This window comes from Didymosphaeria variabile (assembly GCF_027946475.1).
Source record: "Didymosphaeria variabile strain IMI 356815 chromosome Unknown scaffold_9, whole genome shotgun sequence".
Taxonomy (NCBI): domain Eukaryota; kingdom Fungi; phylum Ascomycota; class Dothideomycetes; order Pleosporales; family Didymosphaeriaceae; genus Didymosphaeria; species Didymosphaeria variabile.
This window is the reverse complement of record NW_026611628.1, coordinates 2,229,936-2,249,873: the sequence shown is the minus strand read 5'-3', so window position 1 is coordinate 2,249,873 and position 19,938 is coordinate 2,229,936. Positions and strand designations below refer to the sequence as shown.

At 43.6% G+C, this 19,938-nt stretch overlaps 3 protein-coding genes across 3 annotated transcripts; 1 reads left to right on the top strand and 2 right to left on the bottom strand.

Moving 5' to 3' along the window:
- Positions 1–9,318: 9,318 nt before the first annotated feature.
- JAC1 (molecular chaperone) lies at positions 9,319–10,053 on the top strand (the record flags this gene model as incomplete). The annotated part of the gene is made up of 1 exon (XM_056220793.1): positions 9,319–10,053. The coding sequence occupies one exon, from the start codon at positions 9,319–9,321 to the stop codon at positions 10,051–10,053; it is 735 nt and encodes a 244-aa protein (XP_056066096.1).
- Positions 10,054–12,784: 2,731 nt separating this feature from the next.
- YOS9 (Protein OS-9) lies at positions 12,785–14,501 on the bottom strand (the record flags this gene model as incomplete). The annotated part of the gene is made up of 3 exons (XM_056220792.1): positions 12,785–13,552; positions 13,604–14,353; positions 14,406–14,501. 3 exons carry the CDS (start codon positions 14,499–14,501, stop codon positions 12,785–12,787), a joined length of 1,614 nt encoding a protein of 537 aa, XP_056066095.1.
- A 539-nt stretch (positions 14,502–15,040) lies between these two features.
- Positions 15,041–17,391, bottom strand: RAD53 (Protein kinase protein rad53; the record flags this gene model as incomplete). The annotated part of the gene is made up of 2 exons (XM_056220791.1): positions 15,041–17,337; positions 17,388–17,391. The coding sequence occupies 2 exons, from the start codon at positions 17,389–17,391 to the stop codon at positions 15,041–15,043; spliced, it is 2,301 nt and encodes a 766-aa protein (XP_056066094.1).
- Positions 17,392–19,938: the final 2,547 nt, after the last annotated feature.

The window sequence follows — 19,938 nt, the reverse complement described above, 5'->3', positions numbered from 1 at the left end:
TGCTGACCATCCAATAGCATACGGTTGTTTGTCGTCCTATCGCCGCTGGCTTTGCTTTTGCAGGCCACTTGAACCAATCGGGCTTTTTCTCAGCCCCAACTTAGTGTCTGAATCAATATTATCCAGGCGATCCTCATTCAGATCGTTCTGGCCCCAGCATGGTCTCTCCAACAGCGTCCCCCAACGTGATCATAGAACAGATAGCGATACCTCCGAATGTATTCCAACCAACGTTCAGGCTTCCCCTCGATTCCCCATTTTGATAATCTGTCCGAAAGTCCCTGAGATCGAACTCATTATAGGTACGGCGCAGAGCTTTATCGCCAACACCGTATGCATGCCACGGAACGTATAGTACACGGTCGAACGTACCAAGCCTTCCTGCGGAAACTGGTCTTCTGAGTCGTGAACGGCTTTGAAAACCCCGTATTAGTGTTTGGGATAGGTTTCGCGCTCGTCTTTGAGTGACCAATGTTTCGTGCTCACAGCAACTGCGATCTTGAGGATGACCTAAATCATTCGTGTCGTCTATACATTTTGATGATCCTCGGTCGAGTTGTAAATCAACGGAAGAACAGAAGAACGTCGACTGCGTTGGCGAGAGGGTAATAAAGTTTCAGTAGTTGCACGATGGGAATGTCATCTAGGACTTCGAGAACCCTGGATAGACTCAAAATGACAGTCGTCCTCGGACCGATGGGGTATAACACGCATGTTGCAGACTTCGACTCTTACAGGTGGGCAGGGCGAGCTTGAATTTGTTTTCCATTTGCAACGAAGCCTTCATCTTGTCCTGCCAGCGAGCTGAATGCATCTGCGGATGGGATCTATTGCGGAACCGTGTTGACAATGGGAATCTTCAAGCATGAGGATCGGAATTCTTGCCGATAATAACCTCTGGCGACTTCCATAGGTAAGTTTCAGTGCATGGCAAGCAAATATGCAAGTCGAGCAAATAAGTGAACACAGGTGGAGGATAGATGGTTATCGGAGCAGCACCGGAGATGCAAGGATCTGTTAGATGTAGAATTCGGAGAAAGCTTAGCACACCCTCTTAAAATTTGCACACACACTTTAGCTTTTATACTAACTTTAACTAGCTACATCTTAGCAACACTATATAATATTATAAAAATTTAAAAAGATCTAGAATCTATATAGTAAAAAGTACCTTTCTAGGAATTTATAGGTTATATAGAGGTAAATTGTTATAAACCAGATAATAGTAGGGAAGTTTAGGCGCTTATAAAGGTAGAAGATATAATAACTAGGGTTATAATAAGATAAAGATATACTAAGTTACTTAGATAGTAGTTACGTAACTTACTTAGCTACTTAGGGTTCCTAAATACCTAAGTAGCTAAGAGCTATTATATAATCTACTTAGTTATTTAGGGCTCCTAAGTAACTAAGTAAGATCTCTATATAGAAATATAAGAATAAACCTTTATACTTATATTTAACCTAAGTTTTAATCTATTATTTAGATTTACTTAGGCCTTTCTTATTAACTTATTATACTTTATAAGATACTTCTATATTAATAAGAACCCCTTCTTCCTCCCCTTAGTAAGTCTTACCTAAGAACTAACCTTAACCTATTTAGGACTAGCTACCCTTTCTAGATTTAATATAAATTTAGGATATTATCCTTATATTATTTAAAAATATTTAAATTACTAACATTATGTTATAAGGGGTTTCCACGTACCTAACCTAGGCCGGACCTTATAGGTATTTAGTGGACGAGAGTAGATAAATAATAATAGGGTAAGAGAATATTCTAGCCTTACTATAAAAGGTAAGGTAATAATTATATAAGAAGACTAATAGATCTTAGTGTAGAAGATATACTCTAATTTTAACTATAGAATTTTAACTATAAAGAATAGAAAAGATTCTAAAGTCCCTTTAGACTATATACTATTCTTTATTATCTAGGAGATTCTATCTAGACTCTAAAGTCCTAAGACCTCCTAAGGTCCCTAGGGCCTTTAAGGTCCCTAGGGTCTCCTACTTATACTAGACCTTATTATATAATAGATAATATAAGCTACCTATCTAGCTAGTCTATAGGGCTTAATCTAGCTTACCTCTACTATTAATATCCTAAGTATAATTCTCCCTACTTACCTTACTTAGTCCTACTATAATTATAATATTATTCCCCCCCTTAGGAGTATTATTTTAATACCCTAGTCTAGCTTCCTATAGTATAGCTAGCCTATTAGCGCCTATTAGACGTATAAAGGTATACTAGCCCTCTTACCTACTTAGGTTATACTCTAACCTAGATTTCCCTTTCTATTCTAAATATGCCTAAAGCTCCTTACTTATTAGTTTAGAAACGTCGTACTTATACACTAAAAGTTAAATTCTAAAGCCTTAAGATATTACTTAGTTATAAGTATTATTAGAAGTTAAAACTCTACTATTTTATAGATGCAACCTTAGGTTAATATACTAGTTATATTTTAGCCTATACTAATTATAGCTTATAGGTCCCTAAGGACAATTAGACCTTAGTTTATAAAGAGAAGGAGTAGAAGTAGTTAGCTCTTCTTTAGGTATATACTAAAACTGCCTACCTTAAACTAGAGTTAGCTAAGGTTAAGGCAAAGGAATATTCCTTTACTTATTATAATCTCTAAGTTGCTAACGCAATAGATTAGTTATAAGAGAAAGGCTTAGTAGAGGGTAGAGCTTCTAGTAGTACTTATATACTATTACTATTTTTACCTTTATTTACTAATCCTATTTAGCTATAGGCTAATCCTTCTTTTAATCTTTTAGCTTTTACCACTACTTTTCCTAACCTAGTTCCTACTATACTAGTATATAATCTTTCTAAGGGTGTCCCCTTTCTTAGTAGAAGTTCTCTAGTAATTTCTTATAGTTTATAAGGTTTCTTATTAGCTCCTATATATTATACTATTCTAGCTATCCTTTCTATTTAACTAGGTATCTTTACTAACCTTTAACTATTTTTAGGTCCTTAATATTCTTAACTTTATACTTATTATCTTCTAGTTCTAGCTAGGTCTTAACTAGAGTATCTAGCGGTGCTAGTTCTAGAAGGTTTTTATAGAAGGTGTTATATACTTTAGTGCCTATAGGTAGAAGTAATTTATTTATAACTAGTTCTCTAACTTCTTATATTTTAAAGGGGCCTACCTATAGGTAATCTAGTTTTTTGCTTTACCTTTTAGTTTTTAGATTTTTTTATAATAGGAAAACTTTATCCCCCTTCTTAAAGGTTAGTCTCTTAATCCTTTATTTATTTGCATTTTTAGATACTAAGAGGGATTTTTACGTAATTCTTTTATATAGGATTTTATAAAGTTCCTTTATTTTCTAAGCTTTATTATAAGCTTCTATAGAAAGACTTTCTATATCTCTAGAATTCTAATAAATAATTAGTTTATATCCATAGTTAGTATAGTGTAGAGAGTACCCTATTAAGCCTAACCTAGAGCTATTATACGCTAATTACGCTATAGGTAAGAGTTTTACCTAATTATCTTACTATTTATTTACGTAGAACTAAAGGTACTATTTTAGTATCTAGTTTATTTATTCTATTTATCTATCTATTTAAGGGTGGAAACTTATTAAGAGTTTTCTATATATTCCTAATATTGTGGTGAACGTATTCTAGTATTTAAATATAAAGAGTTTATTATAGTCCGTAATAAATTCTTTAGGTAGGCCATATTCTATAAATAGCGTATTATCTATCTTATATGCTAGTTCTTCTACTAATATAGACTCTTCTATAGGTCTAAACTTAGTAGCTTTTATAAGTTAATCTACCATAACTATAATAGTATTATATATGCGTTTTATTCCTAGTTATAGTAATTTTAGGAGCTTTACTATAAAGTCTATTATTACGCTTTACTATGGCCTCTCTATAGATAGTAGTAGTTATAGGAGTCTATAAGGCTTATGTCTTTTAGGCTTATTTTTATAATATACCAAATAGTTGCTTATTTCCTTTATAACTTTTTGCTTAAGTTTTAGGATAGTATATTTATTTATAATGCGATGCGTTATTTCTTTAATACCTAGGTGCCCCTATTCCCTAGATTTATATAGCTTCTTAATTAAGATAGGTATATATTAGTCTCTAATAATTATCCTTTATTAGTGGTCCCTCTAGGTTTTATTAAAACTATTCTAGAATAGATTATACTCTTCTCTTTATTCCCTAGAGAGTTAGGAGTAGTCTTATAAGTTATATACCTCTAGTTCTATATACTAGAAAGAGGCTGCTTAAGCTTTAATTTTTAGTTAGTTATATTCTAACGTTCCGTCCTTACGCGCTTATAATATAGTATTATAGAGGTTAGCCTTATTCTCTATTAGGTCTAATCTTTAGCTTAAGGCGTCTACAGCGCTATTAAGTATTTCTAGTTAATAGTAAATAGTAAAATTAAAGTTTACTAAGAACTCTACCTATTATACTTATTATTAGTTAAGCTTCTTAGTTAATATAAAGCTAGTAAGGTTTTAGTAGTCTATCTATACCTTAGTTTTAAAGCGCACTCTTATAAGTTAAGCTTTCTATTATTTAAAGGCATCTACTACCCCTAATAGTTCCTTATTATAAATATTATAATTAAGTTCCGCTTCTAAAAACTTTTATAAATAGTAGAACACTAGTCTCTACTTCTTATCTCTATCTAGCTATAAGAGAATTACTCCTATTATATAGTTAGATACGTCCGTTTCTACCCTTATAGGTTTTCTTAGGTTAAATATCTAGAGTAAGGGTACTATAAGAAATATTTCTTTTAGCCTCTTAAATACCTCTAGAGGCCTTCTAGTAATTAGCTAAATAGTCTTATTATTCTTTTTCTTAGTAAGGTCTGTTAATAGTGCTATTATTTTAGAATAATCCTTAATAAACTTCTAGTAGAAGTTAGTAAACCCTAGAAAGGACTAGATATCCTTTACTAACTTAGAAACTAGCTATTCTTATATAGTAGCTATCTTCTTAGGGTCTATAGACACTCCTTCCCTTAAGATAATAAATTCTAAGTACTCTATTTTTATAACGTAAAACTTACATTTATCTAGGTATAGAAGTAACTTATACTCCTTTATTTTCTTAAGTACCTTCTTTACGTATTCTATATATTCTTCTAGCATTTTGCTAGAATAAATAAGTATGTTATTAAAGTAGGCTATATAGAATATATCTAAGTATTTATATAGTGCCTTATTTACTACGGCCTAAAATATTATAGGCGCGTTTATTAGTCTAAAAGGTATAACTATATATTTATAGAGACTAAACTAGGTCCTAAATATAGTCTTTTACTTATAGCCTTTAGCTATCTATATATAATAATAACTATCGTATATATTAAATTTAGTAAACTATTTAGTTCTATAGAGCCTATCTATTAGCTCTATTATTAGTAGTAGAGGGTACTAGTTCTTAATAGTAGTATTATTTAGCTATCTATAATTTATATAGAGCTGTAGCTTACCGTTTTTCTTAGGTACCTATAGGATAGGGAACGCTATAGGGCTCTAACTATCTTAGATATAACCTCTTACTAGGTTTTTCCTTAAGTATTTTCTTAGTTCCTATTCCTAATCTATAGATATTAGCCTTAGCTATTCTAGTTATAGTTTTATACCTTCTTCTAGTAGTATCTTATAATCCTACTCCTAGTAGTTAGGGAGTTCTTCTCCCTTAATTTCTTTAAAGAGTTCTATATACTCTTTATATTTTAGTAGAATAGTTATCTCTCTTATTCTTTCTTAGAGATTTAAGTATTATATCTAGATAATTCTTACTTACCCTAGGTTTTCTTTTAGAATCTTAGCTATCTAGATAGCTAAGATCCCCCTAGTCTATCTTTTAACCTACTTATTTAGAGTTTCTAGGATCGTAGGTTACACCTACTTAGTATATTAGGTACTAGTAACCCTTAAGGTTACTCCTTAACTCCTTATAGTCTGTTTTACCTAATCTATATTAGGGTTATGTGTAACTAGTTAGTTATATTTTATAATAGCTTCTAGGCTTCCTAAGTCTATTATTATAAAGCTGTGTTAGCTTTTAAATCCCTTAATTCTAATAGGTAGTAGTATTATTTCTAGGCGTAGCCAGCCTCTACTATAGCCTTAGGAGAGCGTACTATCTACTATTTCTAACTAGACTAGTACCTCTTTATTTCTATATAGTAGATCGTATTTTTCTACTATTTCTAGTAATATTAGATATTCTATTACGCTAGGGTCTATTAAAGCTTTTACTTAGAATTCTCTAATTATAATCTACTTTATTATTTATAGTTTTATAGTGCCTTTAGCTTCTACCCTATAAGCCTTTAGAATGCCTATACTAGCTTAGCTCCCTACCTAGTAGTATACTAGTTTTTTAATTACTTCTATTCTTAGTTATATATACCTTTATAGTAGCATTATTTATATAGTAGGTAGTTAGTCCTTAGTTATTAGAGTACTATTCTAAAGGGGTTTAATACCTTTTCTCTTAGATATTATGCTTTAGACCTTACTTCTAAGGTATCCCTTAGGTACTCTATTATTACTCTTCTCTATTATTAGTTTACTATAAGTATATGTAGGTATTTAGATTTCTTACCTATTTCTTTATACTACTAATAGTCCGTTATTGTGCATTCCTAGTATAGTATAAACTTATGGTTTAGATCTAATAGATTTATTACTATAGATTTCTTTTTACTAAGGTGTCTAAGGTATTCTTACCTTCTATAGTCTATCTATTCTTAGGTTTCTATATAGTCTATATCCTTTTACTTTAGACACGTGTCTATATATTTATATTATAGGGCTTTATTATATTAGTTAGGGCCCTTAGGCTAATTATCTATTAAGTATTTCTAGTTCTAATAGATAGGGTAGCTATCTATATAATATGCCTTCTATACTAGGGGCCTATAGTCCCTTTTCTAGATATTATATTAATATATATAATAGTTCCTATCTCTATACTTATTTTTATTTAACCTATAGTATTCCCTATTTTCTAGGTTTTCTTATACCTAGTCCCTTTAGTCCTAGTGGTAGAAATAATCTATTATATAGTATTACTAGAATTCTTTCTATAGGTATATATTAATTATCTTAAGTTACTAGGTAGGGTTCTATAGTTTCCCCTAATAGGTTACTACCTATTTGTACATTTAGTGTGCATCTAGTCCTATAATTTTTATTTTTATATAGTATTACCTAGTTTAGTGCCTAAGTTCCCTATAGACCTAGTATTACTACTTAGTTACCCTATATACTACTATACCTCCTATAGTAACTTAGTAGCCGTCTTTATCTAGATACCCTTTAGGATTAGTTAGTTAGGTTTCCTAAGATTTCTTCTTAGAATCTAGTATTATAGTATTATTAGGGACTTTACCTAATTCTAGTGTTTTAGGTTATAGTATTACTATAGCTATTCTAATTATATTAGCTCTTTTACCTTACTCCTTATAGTTAGGGTAGTTAGCTTTAAAATGCCCTTACTTCCTATAACTTAGGTAAGCCTTATCCTTAAAGTATTATTAGTAGACCTTATTCTACTTCTTTTACTATAGGGTATATTCCCTCTTGGTTTATACTTTATCCCCTATAATTATATTACTATTCTTATTCTATTTATCCCTTTAGTTATACCTCTTTTAAGTATTAGCTCTCTAGTAGTATATAGGCTTAATTACTTCCTACTTCTCCTAGTTTTACTTATATAGGCGGTTATCTATACGTATAGCTAGTTCTATTAGTGCTCTTAGGTTATTAGGTTCTATATAGTATATAAGGCCGTCTTTTACTAACTCCTTTAGACTATTATAGAATACTAATTAGAGTAGTGTATTATCCTAGTCTATCTTAGCTTAAAGTTACTTAAATATTAAGGTATACTTACCTATTAATATAGTTTATTTTAGCCTTTAGATCTATCGCTTAGCCTACTTTACTTTATTAACTTTACTAAATATAATAGTTATCTATTCTTAGAATAACTTCTAATCCTTAAAGACTAGTTTAGTGTCCTCCTAATATTTCTTAATATTATTCTTATTTTCTATATAATTATCTACTAGGGGTTATATCTATCTAGTAGCCTATCCTATTATATGCATTCTAGCAGCTAATATCTAGTCTTATTTCTTGCCTATAGTAGCTTTATAAGAGTAGTTATATAGCTTTATATTAGTAAGAAATAGTTTTAACTTTTCTTAGTCTCTATTAAAGAGTTTTAGGACTTTAAATATTTCTTTAACTAGGGTAGTAACTATTACCTATCCCTAGAACTATTCTATTAATTATACTAGTTACTCTTAGAGTTATTAAATCTAATTAGTCTAGTTAGCTATAACTATAGCTGCACTAGTTATAGGTCTAGAGATAGAACTTTTAGGTACTACTCTTAATACTTATAAGCTAGTTAGTATTACTATTACGTCTTATACCTTTAGGTAGTTAAAGTATTATAAGGGGTTTCTACGTACCTAACCTAGGCCAGATCTTATAGGTATTTAGTAGATAAGAGTAGATAAATAATAATAGGGTAAGAGAATATTCTAGCCTTACTATAAAAGGTAAGGTAATAATTATATAAGAAGACTAATAGATTTTAGTATAGAAGATGTACTCTAATTTTAACTATAGAATTTTAATTATAAAGAATAGAAAAGATTCTAAAGTCCCTTTAGACTATATACTATTCTTTATTATCTAGGAGATTCTATCTAGACTTTAAAGTCCTAAGACCTTCTAAGGTCCCTAGGGCCTTTAAGGTCCCTAGGGTCTCCTACTTATACTAGACCTTATTATATAATAGATAATATAAGCTACCTATCTAGCTAGCCTATAGGGCTTAATCTAGCTTACCTCTACTATTAATATCCTAAGTGTAATCCTCCCCACTCGCCTTACTTAGTCCTGCCGTAATCGTAATATATTATAGTTATATAAGTAAAGAGCATAAAAATTCCTAGAAAGGCTCTTTTTACTATATAGATTCTATATCTTTTTAAATTTTTACGCTATTATATAGTATTACTAAGATGTAGCTAGTTAAAGTTAGCTTAAAAGCTAAGTGTGTTAGGGGAAATTTTGAGAGGGTGTGCCAAGCTTTCTCCGAATTCTGCATCTAACAGATAACACCGGGTGATGACGTAATTTCGCGCGAAGCTCCAGCAGCCGAATTTCTTCGCCGCCGAACATCGCTCCGCGAATTCGCAGTCAGAACATAAACACCTACGTCCTTCGCAACAGTGCGACCTTTCCCCATTGCACCGCGAGCGCATATTCCGATTCACAATGAGACCTCTCCGCCCCATAGCCTCCGCGCTACGCCTTCAAGCACCACCCAGATCACCGCGACCCGCATCACATTCGCCATGCCTCCTCTGCGCTCACCGCACATCTCCACCAACGCTATCACGTCGCTATCAATCTACCGCGACCTCTACCGCGACCTCCACCGACCCAAACACCACCGCCTCACCGCAATCCCCTCCCCAAACACACTTCGACTTTTTCCCCAATACACTCCCCTCCGGCCCTCCGCCCGCCGGCCACTTCACCATCGACACCACCACCCTCAAACGCGAGTTCCTGCAGCTCCAAGCGCGCGCGCATCCAGATTTGCACCCGCCTGAGAATAAAACGAAAGCGCAGGCTCTTTCTGCACGTATAAACGAGGCGTATAAAACGCTGCAGAATCCGTTGTTGCGCGCGCAGTACCTGCTTTCGCTGAGGGGGATAGAGGTCGCGGAGGATGAGACCGCCAAGGTAGATGATCCGGAGCTGCTGATGGAGGTGCTCGATGTAAGGGAGCGGATCGAAGAGGCGGAGAGCGAGGAGGATCTGCTGGAGATGAAGGGGGAGAATGAGCAGAGGATAGCAGACAGTGTGAGGGTGTTGGAGGAGGCGTTCGCGAGGGATGATGTCCAGGCTGCGAAGGGCGAGGCAGTCAAGTTGAGGTATTGGGTTAATATTAAGGAGAGCTTGGACGGTTGGGAGAGGGGGAAGCCTGTTGTTTTGGAGCACTAGGTTAGAAGAGGGGGGAGGCGAGGCTGCTTGTACAATACATGCGCGACATGATACCCATCTCGACTTTCGATCGGAGACATAATTCGATACTTCTACTTGAAGCTAAATCGGCACCGTCAAAGGATTCATAACGCTCGCCCCCATCAACCCTCAACTCCGCCCCCGTCACATAACTACTAAACCCAGAAGCCAAAAACCCCGCAACCCTCGCCACCTCCTCCGGCCGCCCCGCCCTCTCCAAACCTATAGTCCTCTTCTGCGCCTCCTCCCCTTGCAAACTCACCGGCGGGAACTGCCCGCGCTCCAACTCCGCCATCCCCGCGCCCTTCAGATCGACACCAACATCGATCTGCCCCGCGGTAATGGCGTTAATCCGCACACCCGTCCCCTTAAGCACCGCTACGCCGGCGCGAACGACGCCCAGCGCCGCATGACTACTCATCGTAAAAGCCGGACCCCAGCACCCGCCGTACGTCCCCGCGACGGAACTAACCACCACGATACTCCCATACGGGACATCCTTCGGCGCAGCATTAGGATAATTTCCCCAGGTGTAGTCTTCGTCATCGCCGCAGGAGCATACTTAAGCGCGAAGAACGCGGGCATGGCATTCGTCTCGAAGGCGGCGTAAAGATCTTTCGGGCCGGTGGACGTGATGCTGGGCGAGCCGAGGAGGCCTGTGGAAGAAGTCCAGACGTCGAGGCGGCCCCAGGCGTTGAGGACGTCGTCGATGAGGGCGAGGGTGGACTCTTCTGAGGTGGGGTTGTAGGGGTAGGGGATTACTTTTGTGTTTGGGGACTGGGAGGCGATTGAGGATACGAGGGTGTCGTAGGGGTCGGATGGGGAGGTTGAGCAGGCGTAGATGCAGGCTGCGCCGTGGGCTGGGGGTGTTAGTATGGGGTGGAGGGAAGAGGCTGAGACATAATGTGGAGATATCCAAGCGATATACTCCATCATGAGCTGGCTTTTGAAGAGGTCATCGAACCGGCTTTGGCAGTGCAATGAGGATAGGATGAAAGCAGTGCTTGGGGTTTTTCTACACAAGATAGTTCTCGATACACTTACCAGCAAGTTCCGCAACAATGGCCTTCCCCACAGGTTGCGTAGCCCCCGTCACGACGCAGACAAATCCATACTACGCAAAAAGTATTGTTAGCAATCTCAGTCTCTCAATATGTACTTTCCCTTTCAATCGAAGGGGAATCACTCACAAGTTTTCCATCACTTCGATAAGGGCTGGTGTGCTCTGAGTTGCCAGCGTCTGCCATAGTAGGAGAATAATAATACAGTGAGCTCAAGGCCGAAAGAAAAGTAGAGGGCAATTGACCCCGCGAAGGGGGATTCACGTCATGTTTGCTTGTGTACACGAGAGCACCAAATGCGCGGGGCGCGGAGATAGTTGGTGAGAAGGCGACCTTATCTGGGGCTTATCGGCGTGCATGCAATTGGACCGCGGAGCTGTACGAAAGCATTCCAGCAACTCCTCGAACAATTCAAATGTTACAGATGCATTTCTGACAAGTCAGGAATTCGAATTGCATTTGGATTTATAGGATGTAGTTCTCGTCTACCCAGCCGTGAGGCCAACATCCACTCTACTGTCTGAACTCTCCTCTTCACCGGTACCACAAGCGCTCTGCCCAACACCAAGCTCCCCTCTAACGACTATCCTCTACACTGCACCCACTCGCCCATTCTAACTCCTCTACAATCAATTCCGATGACTACCTCTATTGCACCCACACACCAAAATACCAGCAACCTCCCCTACTGCACCCCCGCCCCTTAAGTTCCTCCTCATTAAGACCCTTCCTCAACTGCTCCTTCGGCGGCAGCACATCCGGCCCAAAGCTCAACGGCAGCAACTCCCCCATGCTCCTCATAATAAACCCCCCCTTCTTATTAAACATAAAGATCGGAGTATCCAGTGCCAGAAACTCCCTCAGGAACTGCCTGCACATGCCACACGGGCTGCAGAAGTCGTCCATGTCCGTCGCCACGCCAATGGCCTTGAAAGAGCCCAATTTATGCCCGGCATGGATGGCAGTCCCCATGGCGACGCGCTCGGCGCAGGTGCCGACGGGGTAGGAGGCGTTTTCGACGTTGGCGCCTGTTATGATGGTTTGCCCGGTGGCATCGGGTTGGTGGAGGAGGAGCGAGGCGCCGACGCGGAAGAGGGAGTAGGGGCCTGGGAGGTCAGCATATACACATTCAAGAGCAACTCAAGGAAACCGCAAAACGTACAATAAGCCCTCCCCCTTGCATCCAAGCTCGTAGTGCACAAAGTCTGCAGCTCGGCAGCCGAGACGCCGTGAATCAGCCCATTTTTCTCGTCGATGTGTTCCGCAGGAGCCGGCTTGATAGTGGAGGTCGTTGACATCGTGGAGGAGAAGAAAGAGAGGAGGCGGGGCCGCCCGGTGCTGTGATATGTAGCTCTGCTTTGCCAATGGTGGGGTCCCAGGTGGGATGTTTGGGCCGAGGCTGACCGCGTTGCGTTAGGCGCTTTGTGTATAGTGGAACGCGTCGGAGACCGCCGCCGCCCTTCACCATTGGGAGGGGGATGTAGGGAAGGACGGTGGAGGGCGGGCACGGAGTTGGGTCAGCTAAGAGTGCGAGATACGAAAGATGGAAGGAATAGCGTGCGATTGAGAAGCTCAATCACTCCAAGGCTCATGTCTAACAATACGAATAACATGTACGCAATGAAAGACACCCTCAAGAACGGTGCATGCTACAGCTCGTCTTTGTACACCTCTTCGCTGCCCTCCTGGGCATCACCCTGCTCACCGGCCTCCGCCTCAGCAGCCTCCTTATCACTACTGCTCATCCCCTTAGGCTTCTCCTTCTCCTCTCCCTCCTGTGCCTTCCCCTTCTTTCCCTCCTTCTCCTCATCCGGCTCAATAAACTCAATAAGCCGATACTCTCTCTGCCCCTGCGGCGTCTCAATCAGATCTAGTCTCCATTCCTTCTTCCCCGCAATCTTCCTGCTGTTCCTTTCCAGCTTCTCCACATCCCTAACCTCCATGCCGACTTTCTTCAGATCCTCCTTGCTCATCATCTTGCCCTCGCTCGTAATCAGCGTGCCGAGGAAGATTTCTTTGCCACCGCCGGCAATGATGCCTTTTTCGATGATTTTGCCCTCGCTGCCGACGAGCGACTGCGCGCCCACTTCGATGCCGCCGATGATGGGGCCGCGCTTTGTAGAGCCGTCGGGGCCGGGGGCCATTTCGCGCAGGGGGTTTGAAGCTTCGTATGCGGCGAGGGAGGCGAGCAATTCGGACTGTGCTACTTTATCTTCTAGGCGGGCGAGATCCCATTCGTCGACTTCGGAGGGGGCGAGGACGGGCTGACAGGTTATGGGGTGTGCTAGGTTTTCTTGGGGAGGCTGGAAGGCGATATCGTTGCAGAGGCGGGGCGTGTAGATGATCATGAGGTAGGAGCAGGTGCTGATTTCCTTGATCATGGCGATTTTGTCCATAGGTTGGGGGTTGCAGTGGAACTGGGAGTGAGTTAGTATGGGGTGCACCTAAAGATAGTGATGTTGACCTACCTGTACTTCGATCTTACGCTCCCTACCCGTAAGGTCACACTCAGTACCGCCTGCCATCCGCTGTACCATGTACCTGCTTGAGCCTTTTGTTTCCAATCGCGGGAGATCGAGGCCTGTTTCCTGCTTGCTTTCTGAATCCGCCTTGCCTGGCTTCGCGTTGCCCTCGTCGTCCGTGTCCCTCGCTTCCGGTTCACTACCCAGCGTCTTCCTCTCCTCGATCTTGTTCTCTTTGTCTTTCTCAGAAAACCTCCCCAATATGAAGCTGTTCACGGCGTGGTCCTCCACAGGCGGATATATGGGCGCGCCTCCGCGGCCCGGCGGCAGCTGGTGGAATTGCTTGACATGGTCCTTGTAGCAGAAGGCGTAGCTCCACCATCCGCTTAGGTAGTATATACATTCACCCTTCATGCCTTCTAGCAGTTCTCCGCCGCGACTCGTGGCGCGCACCAGTTCCTTCTCCTCCTCGGCCTTTGCTTCCTCGGGCGACACAGTGCTGTTCTGCGGTACATCTTCCGGGAAGACCGGTATGCTACAGAGGTAGCGTCGGCCATCTAGCACCACCCGCTCGTATGTCAAATCAAGCTCATCGTCTCTTTGCAGCGGATCGGACGACTGTTTCCCCGGCTTCGATAGGTCTTGCGTAGCCTGCGATATTGGCGTCGCGGAGCTCGTGCTGCGAGATATAGATTGCGATAGGAGTGAAGTGGCTTCGTTTTCGGTAACGTATTCGTCTGGAAAGACGATCTCGTACTGCGCAAGTGGTTAGCGATGAGCGAAGCCACCGAGCTATGCCAATGCGCACCTGCGGGAAAGCAAGCAAGTCCTCGAATACGCTGAACGAGTGCGGGCTAGCGAGCGCAATGCGCAGAAATGCTGGAAGTGCCCAGAAGTTCCTCATGGCGGGCGCAAGCTGGCGGAGATATGAGGGAGAAAGTAAGGCGAAGCTGCGGCGTGAGCACTCTGAAGCGTGGGGAGCTTAGAGCCAGATGTCACTTTGGGACCTCGCCCGCCACCCAATCCGGCTAGCCTCCGTGTATATTGCTACAACCACGACTACGATGACGATAGCAGTTGTTTTATCCGGGCTGGTTCCCAACCTCGGCAGGTTACTCACACATTGTATTGCATTTCTTCTTCCTCTAGGTCATCTTGGGATAATACAGGACCCTTTTCCACAGGGTATCTCCCTACCTAGGTACTCTCTCCAACAGACTCTGGTACTTTGGTAATCCTTAACTATTTCCATTGGGTTATCCTATTCAGCGAGGTTTCTACCAAGACCAAATACTCCGCCTGAGATTCCGAAGAGACGTTATACCACGCTCCAAGCCGTCGCAATGCAGAAAATAAGAAACGACCATATTGATCCCAAAAGTGCAGTTATGCCGCCAACTCCCGCTAATAAATATACAAACTAGCTGACACGTCAACCAAGCACTAGCCCAGCTTGGTGCCAATTTGCACCTTGAAGCTCTCGCCAGCAGGGCGCGGCTGCGTACTCTTGCCGTAGTAGAACTCGCATTTGAACTTCAGGCTTTGATTGCGCTGGTTATGGAAAATCTGAATGATGTCCCCCGAGTGCAGGTTCCCAAAGAGAGCGCGGCCCTTGTCGTCCTTCTGTTTGATATGTTTCCCGTTGACCCAAAGACCGGCGGTCGCGGATGTGAAGATGCCGGCTTGCAGGTCCTCGATTTGTGTCCAGTCTTGGCCGTTTTGGGAGAGCTCCTGTACGTTCGTGCCGCTCGGAGACCACCAGAAGATGTGGAAGGCCGTCTTGGGAATACGGATGTCGGCAGCATCCTCGTACACAATGGTGCTCGAAGGCAAGCGACCCCACGATGTGAGGCGCCGGTCCAGATTGAGAACAAGTGAGGGGTCAAATGAATCCAGCGTGGCTGTCAGCTTGCCGACTCGGCGTGGTGGAGCCTTGAAATCAGGCTCGGTGGGCAGCGTTGGGCCAGCTTTGACCGGGATGGCTGCAACTGAAGACACCGAAGTCTCGCTGTCTCCGTGAGCAGATTGCTGCATGGTGTCTGCGAGGGACGCCCCGTCTGTGGTATCCTGCAGCTGTGCACCAAAATCGAAGCCACTCACTCTCTGAGCGTACTCGAGATTGTGTGTGGAGGGATCGGCAGGATCATAAAAGAAAGAAGGGGTCTTAGGTAGACTGATAAGTCGATTGGGTGGCGGTGGTCTCGCACGTGGCGTCGGTTCGCTGCTCTGGCTTGGGTGCTTCTGCGAATATCCGAGCGAGCTATGTTGAGGGACCTCTGGTGTCTTGGGCGTAGCGGGCTCGTTCGGAGTCTCCCGACCGGACCCGAAAGATTGCGGCGAAGCCATGTTCAGCTCTCGCACCCCAGATTCAGCACCAAAGAGGCTAGATGAGGAAACATCTCGATCGAGGGTCGGCGTGTTTCCAGTCGATGCTTTACGCCCTCGTCTCCCTTGATTATTCGAAGCCTCCTGCCCATCGGATTCGGTGGATCCAGCATTTGAAAGCGCTTGTTTTGCGTGCACGTCGAGAACACCAGAGCTTTCCAGAGCCGACTGTCCGATCTCACCAAACAGGCGAAGTGCGTTCGGTGCCTTGGGCATGGGCTGGAAGCTCTCATCCTCAAGAACGCCTTCCATATCAGACTGAGGGGACGGAGCGGCGCTCGATTCACTTTCGCGATCCCGCAATTGATATCGTGGGAATAATGGATCGTGGCGGATGCGCTTCGATTGCCGGGCATCAAGCAGGTGTTCGAACTCCTCGTCAGATAAGACGTCAGCTTCGTCGGTTTCAGGCACGTCTTCATTGATACTGAGCTGCGACAGCTGATGTTCAGCTTCGTCCTCCTCTTCGTCCTCTTCGACAATGGATTCCAAAGTGGGGTCTTCGGGGATGTTTGCGCCCTCTCTTAGCCATTGGTGTTGCAGACATTGAATTTCCGTGGGACGTTGGGATGGGTCTCTCCGGAGCATTTGGATGAGCAAGTCAATGCAAGCGTCTGGGACATTCCGCTTCTTGAGTGGGCTCACGTCCAACTCTGTCTCCATGATGTGATCGAACATGGCGCGACCGGTAGAATCTTGTTTACCCTCAAAAGGAGGAGCACCGCAAAGAGCATTCCAGAGCACACCTCCTAGGGAATAGATGTCACAGGCAGAGCTGTACGCCTTTTCGCTTCCACGCCGACGCTTTTTGGACTTTTCGTAGAACGGGAAAACCTCGGGGGCGCAATACAGAAGGGTTCCGCAGAAGGTTTTCAAGAATGTCTCTTCGTGCGCAACCATCTTGGACAGTCCAAAGTCGGACAGCTTGACTTGTATGGGATCGAGCTCCGATATGAGGATATTGTCGGGCTTTATGTCACGATGTGTAACCTTTTGAGAGTGGAGATGGGCGAGAGCGCTCAAGACTTGTTGGGCCACAGGTCGGATCACGTCTTCCTTCATTGGACCAAAGCCACCGGGAGCCAAGCCCGCTTCCATATGCTTCCTAAGATCACCGTAGGGCGCGTACTCCATGATGATATATAGATAATCTCCTTGGTCGTGGTAATCGATGAATTGGACGACATTGGGATGCTTCAAGTTCCGCATAATCGATAGCTCGTTTTCGACTTTCTTGTCAAGCCGGCCATCCTTCATGAATCTTCTCTTTTCAAGCTCTTTGGCTGCGAGAACAGTACCATTCATCTTAGTGGCGATCTTGTAGACCGTCGCAAATGCGCCCTTGCCAAGCTCGCCTGGGACTTTGTTAGCAACAATCGATGCGCTTGAAGCAATCAAAACGTACCCATGATGGTGTAGTCGTGGCCACCGTTCCACCTCATCAACGTCTGGTAAGGTTGTTGTTGGCGCCGCAACACTTTGTCCCGTTCCTTACCCGTGAAGCATTCACTCATGAAAGCCCTCTTGTTTTCTTCATAGTTCCAGATCTGCGCTTTTGAGGATCGTGGCGGAATGCGCACATGGAACCGGATCATCTCATTGTCGTTCGTCGGAGCGCCGCTATTAGCGATAATGATTTCCGAATTGGTGGTCAGCACGCGTGTCTTCTCGGCACGTGGGTCTTTGCTCTTCAACACCGTGTTGTCGACCCGAGTTCCGTTGGTGGACAAATCCTCCAGCATGACCAGTCCCTCTGCGTTTAGATAGATGCGGAAATGCAGATTGCTGATTCGCTTGCCTGAGTCCTGGCCAAACACGATGTCTACTAAGTTGCCATTGCGACCGAAAACGAAGCCTGAGTACTTCTGCTTGAGCTGACTTATGCTTGAGAAGCGGAGGGCAATGTCCGCAGATCGCTGGATTTGGGGTCCCCCACGGGTGCCGTCGTCTCCTACAATAATGGTCTCCTGCTCTTCGATGTCGGTGACGTACGAGTCCATATCGTGAAACAAGACATGATAGGGGCGGGTCATCGCAGTCTCTTCCACGATCCTCGATGCGGCCGAGCTGCCTGCTAGAAGCAACAAAATGATGTCCGAGGAGTCATTGTCGCCAACTCCGGAGTTATCGTGTCCAACGCGTCGCGGGTCAAGCACTTGTTGGGTGGGCTGCGTGGCCTCGTCTTGTGAAGCCATTGCGAGTAAAGCAACAACTTCGGTCAGTTCAACCCTCGAGGTTTGGAAACAGGCTGCAGTTGAAGATTATAGATAGACCCCAGGCAGCAAGTCGCGAAACCGTCGCGTAACTGACGCGCTATTCTACTTGACGCGATCGACTTGATGCTGGTCTGTGTTGTGGTGAGTGAAGGCTTGTTGGTGAAAGGCGTGAATCCCACGTCAGTGCCAGACGGGATGAAAGCGCCGCGAATCAGAGACAACCAACGGAATAGTTTCGGCGGGCTGCCAAAGTTCGAGCTCTATGTGTCAGCCAACTTAATGGGACACCTCCAGCGCCGGATTATGACAAGCTCCTCCTATGCGTCCTATGCCAGGCGTAGCCTTCTAAGATGGGTGTTCAGCACCAGCCTGCCAGCAGGGCCGAAGCCGCGCTTCCCACGAAGCTTCTGTGCCCAGTGGTTTCCTTGCGCTTTTCAGTATCCTTTCGTTTCATATAACAATAGCTAAATTGTCAATGCGCTGCGTTGTTTGCGCTGTGTGGTTATCGAACGGAAGGTCGGTCAGGTTGCACCGCACAAGTCAGGCGGAAAGTGATCGTGAGTATGAATAATAGCGCGAACGCGAAAGCGAAAACGTGGGTATATGGGAGCACCTCTCCGTCGCGGGTGCTGCAGGCTCGGTGGGGGGGAGTGTTGCCCTAGAAACGGGGCTTCACTTCATTTGTCAGCGCTTCAACACCCTTAACATGTCAATTTCGTGTGGGGGCAAGAGAGAGGGAGCGCACCTTTTATGACGGCGACTACAAGCACCCTCGTCCGGGTCCTGAGCGCGAGGGAACAAGACTCGAGAAAAGTCACGGCTCTCTGAGACTTGGGGTGAGGTCTGAGCGGGCCGTCCGAGCTCCATGCACTATGATTGGACAATGTGGGTACTCGTGGGGAACATCGCAGCTTCCTCATTCGCAAGGCAGCCGCGTCGCCACGAAGTCACGTTGGCGTCTACGCGTCGGCAGACAAAGAAAATGGCCATAAGAACTTCATGCGTGGGGTCCAAGATCTAGGTGCCTTAAGAGCCTCATCGATGATTCGACCAAGGTTCAGGCGCACGTCTGCTCCGTACTACCCGTGGACGGCGATCAGGCTCAATATCTTTCTGCCTAGCAAAAGCACGCTTCATTCAGTGCTAGGAAACCACTAGGAACAGGCGTTCAAGTCGTGAATAGCCCCCGAGGGAGAGTTAGAAGGAGCTAGAATTTAGTCAACATTGATGGCAAATGAACGAAATTTCGACGCCGAACTCTCACCCGGTCGGCAAAAGCTTGTAAAACTTGTGAAATGGTCTATGAAAGCTATGTTACTCTGCTTCGTAGACGGGGTTTTGCTACGTCCGCTCGCACGTTTGCTTACATTTCAATTTAAGAATGTAGACACGTTCCACTCGATGAATCGCACGGGATATCGACGGGGTTATGACCAGGCATGCCTACACGCTGCCCTTATACTAAGTAAATATTATGGTAGCGGAGACCACGAGCGTCCTCGTCATTCATCCCCAGCAAATAACAGTTACCCAGGACCTCATAATGCCGAACGGGACCATCGTGGGTTTGTCTTAGCAGTAAGGGAGTGGCACCACCTGCAACATAGAACAATTCGTCTCCAGTCCTTGATTTGTGTGCCTCCGTAGGTGTCCGAATCAGACCAGTCTTTCTGACGCAAATAAGCAGTGCGGAGATCTTGAATATCTCGAATCTGGGTGCTGAAATCGAGCAGTACTCTC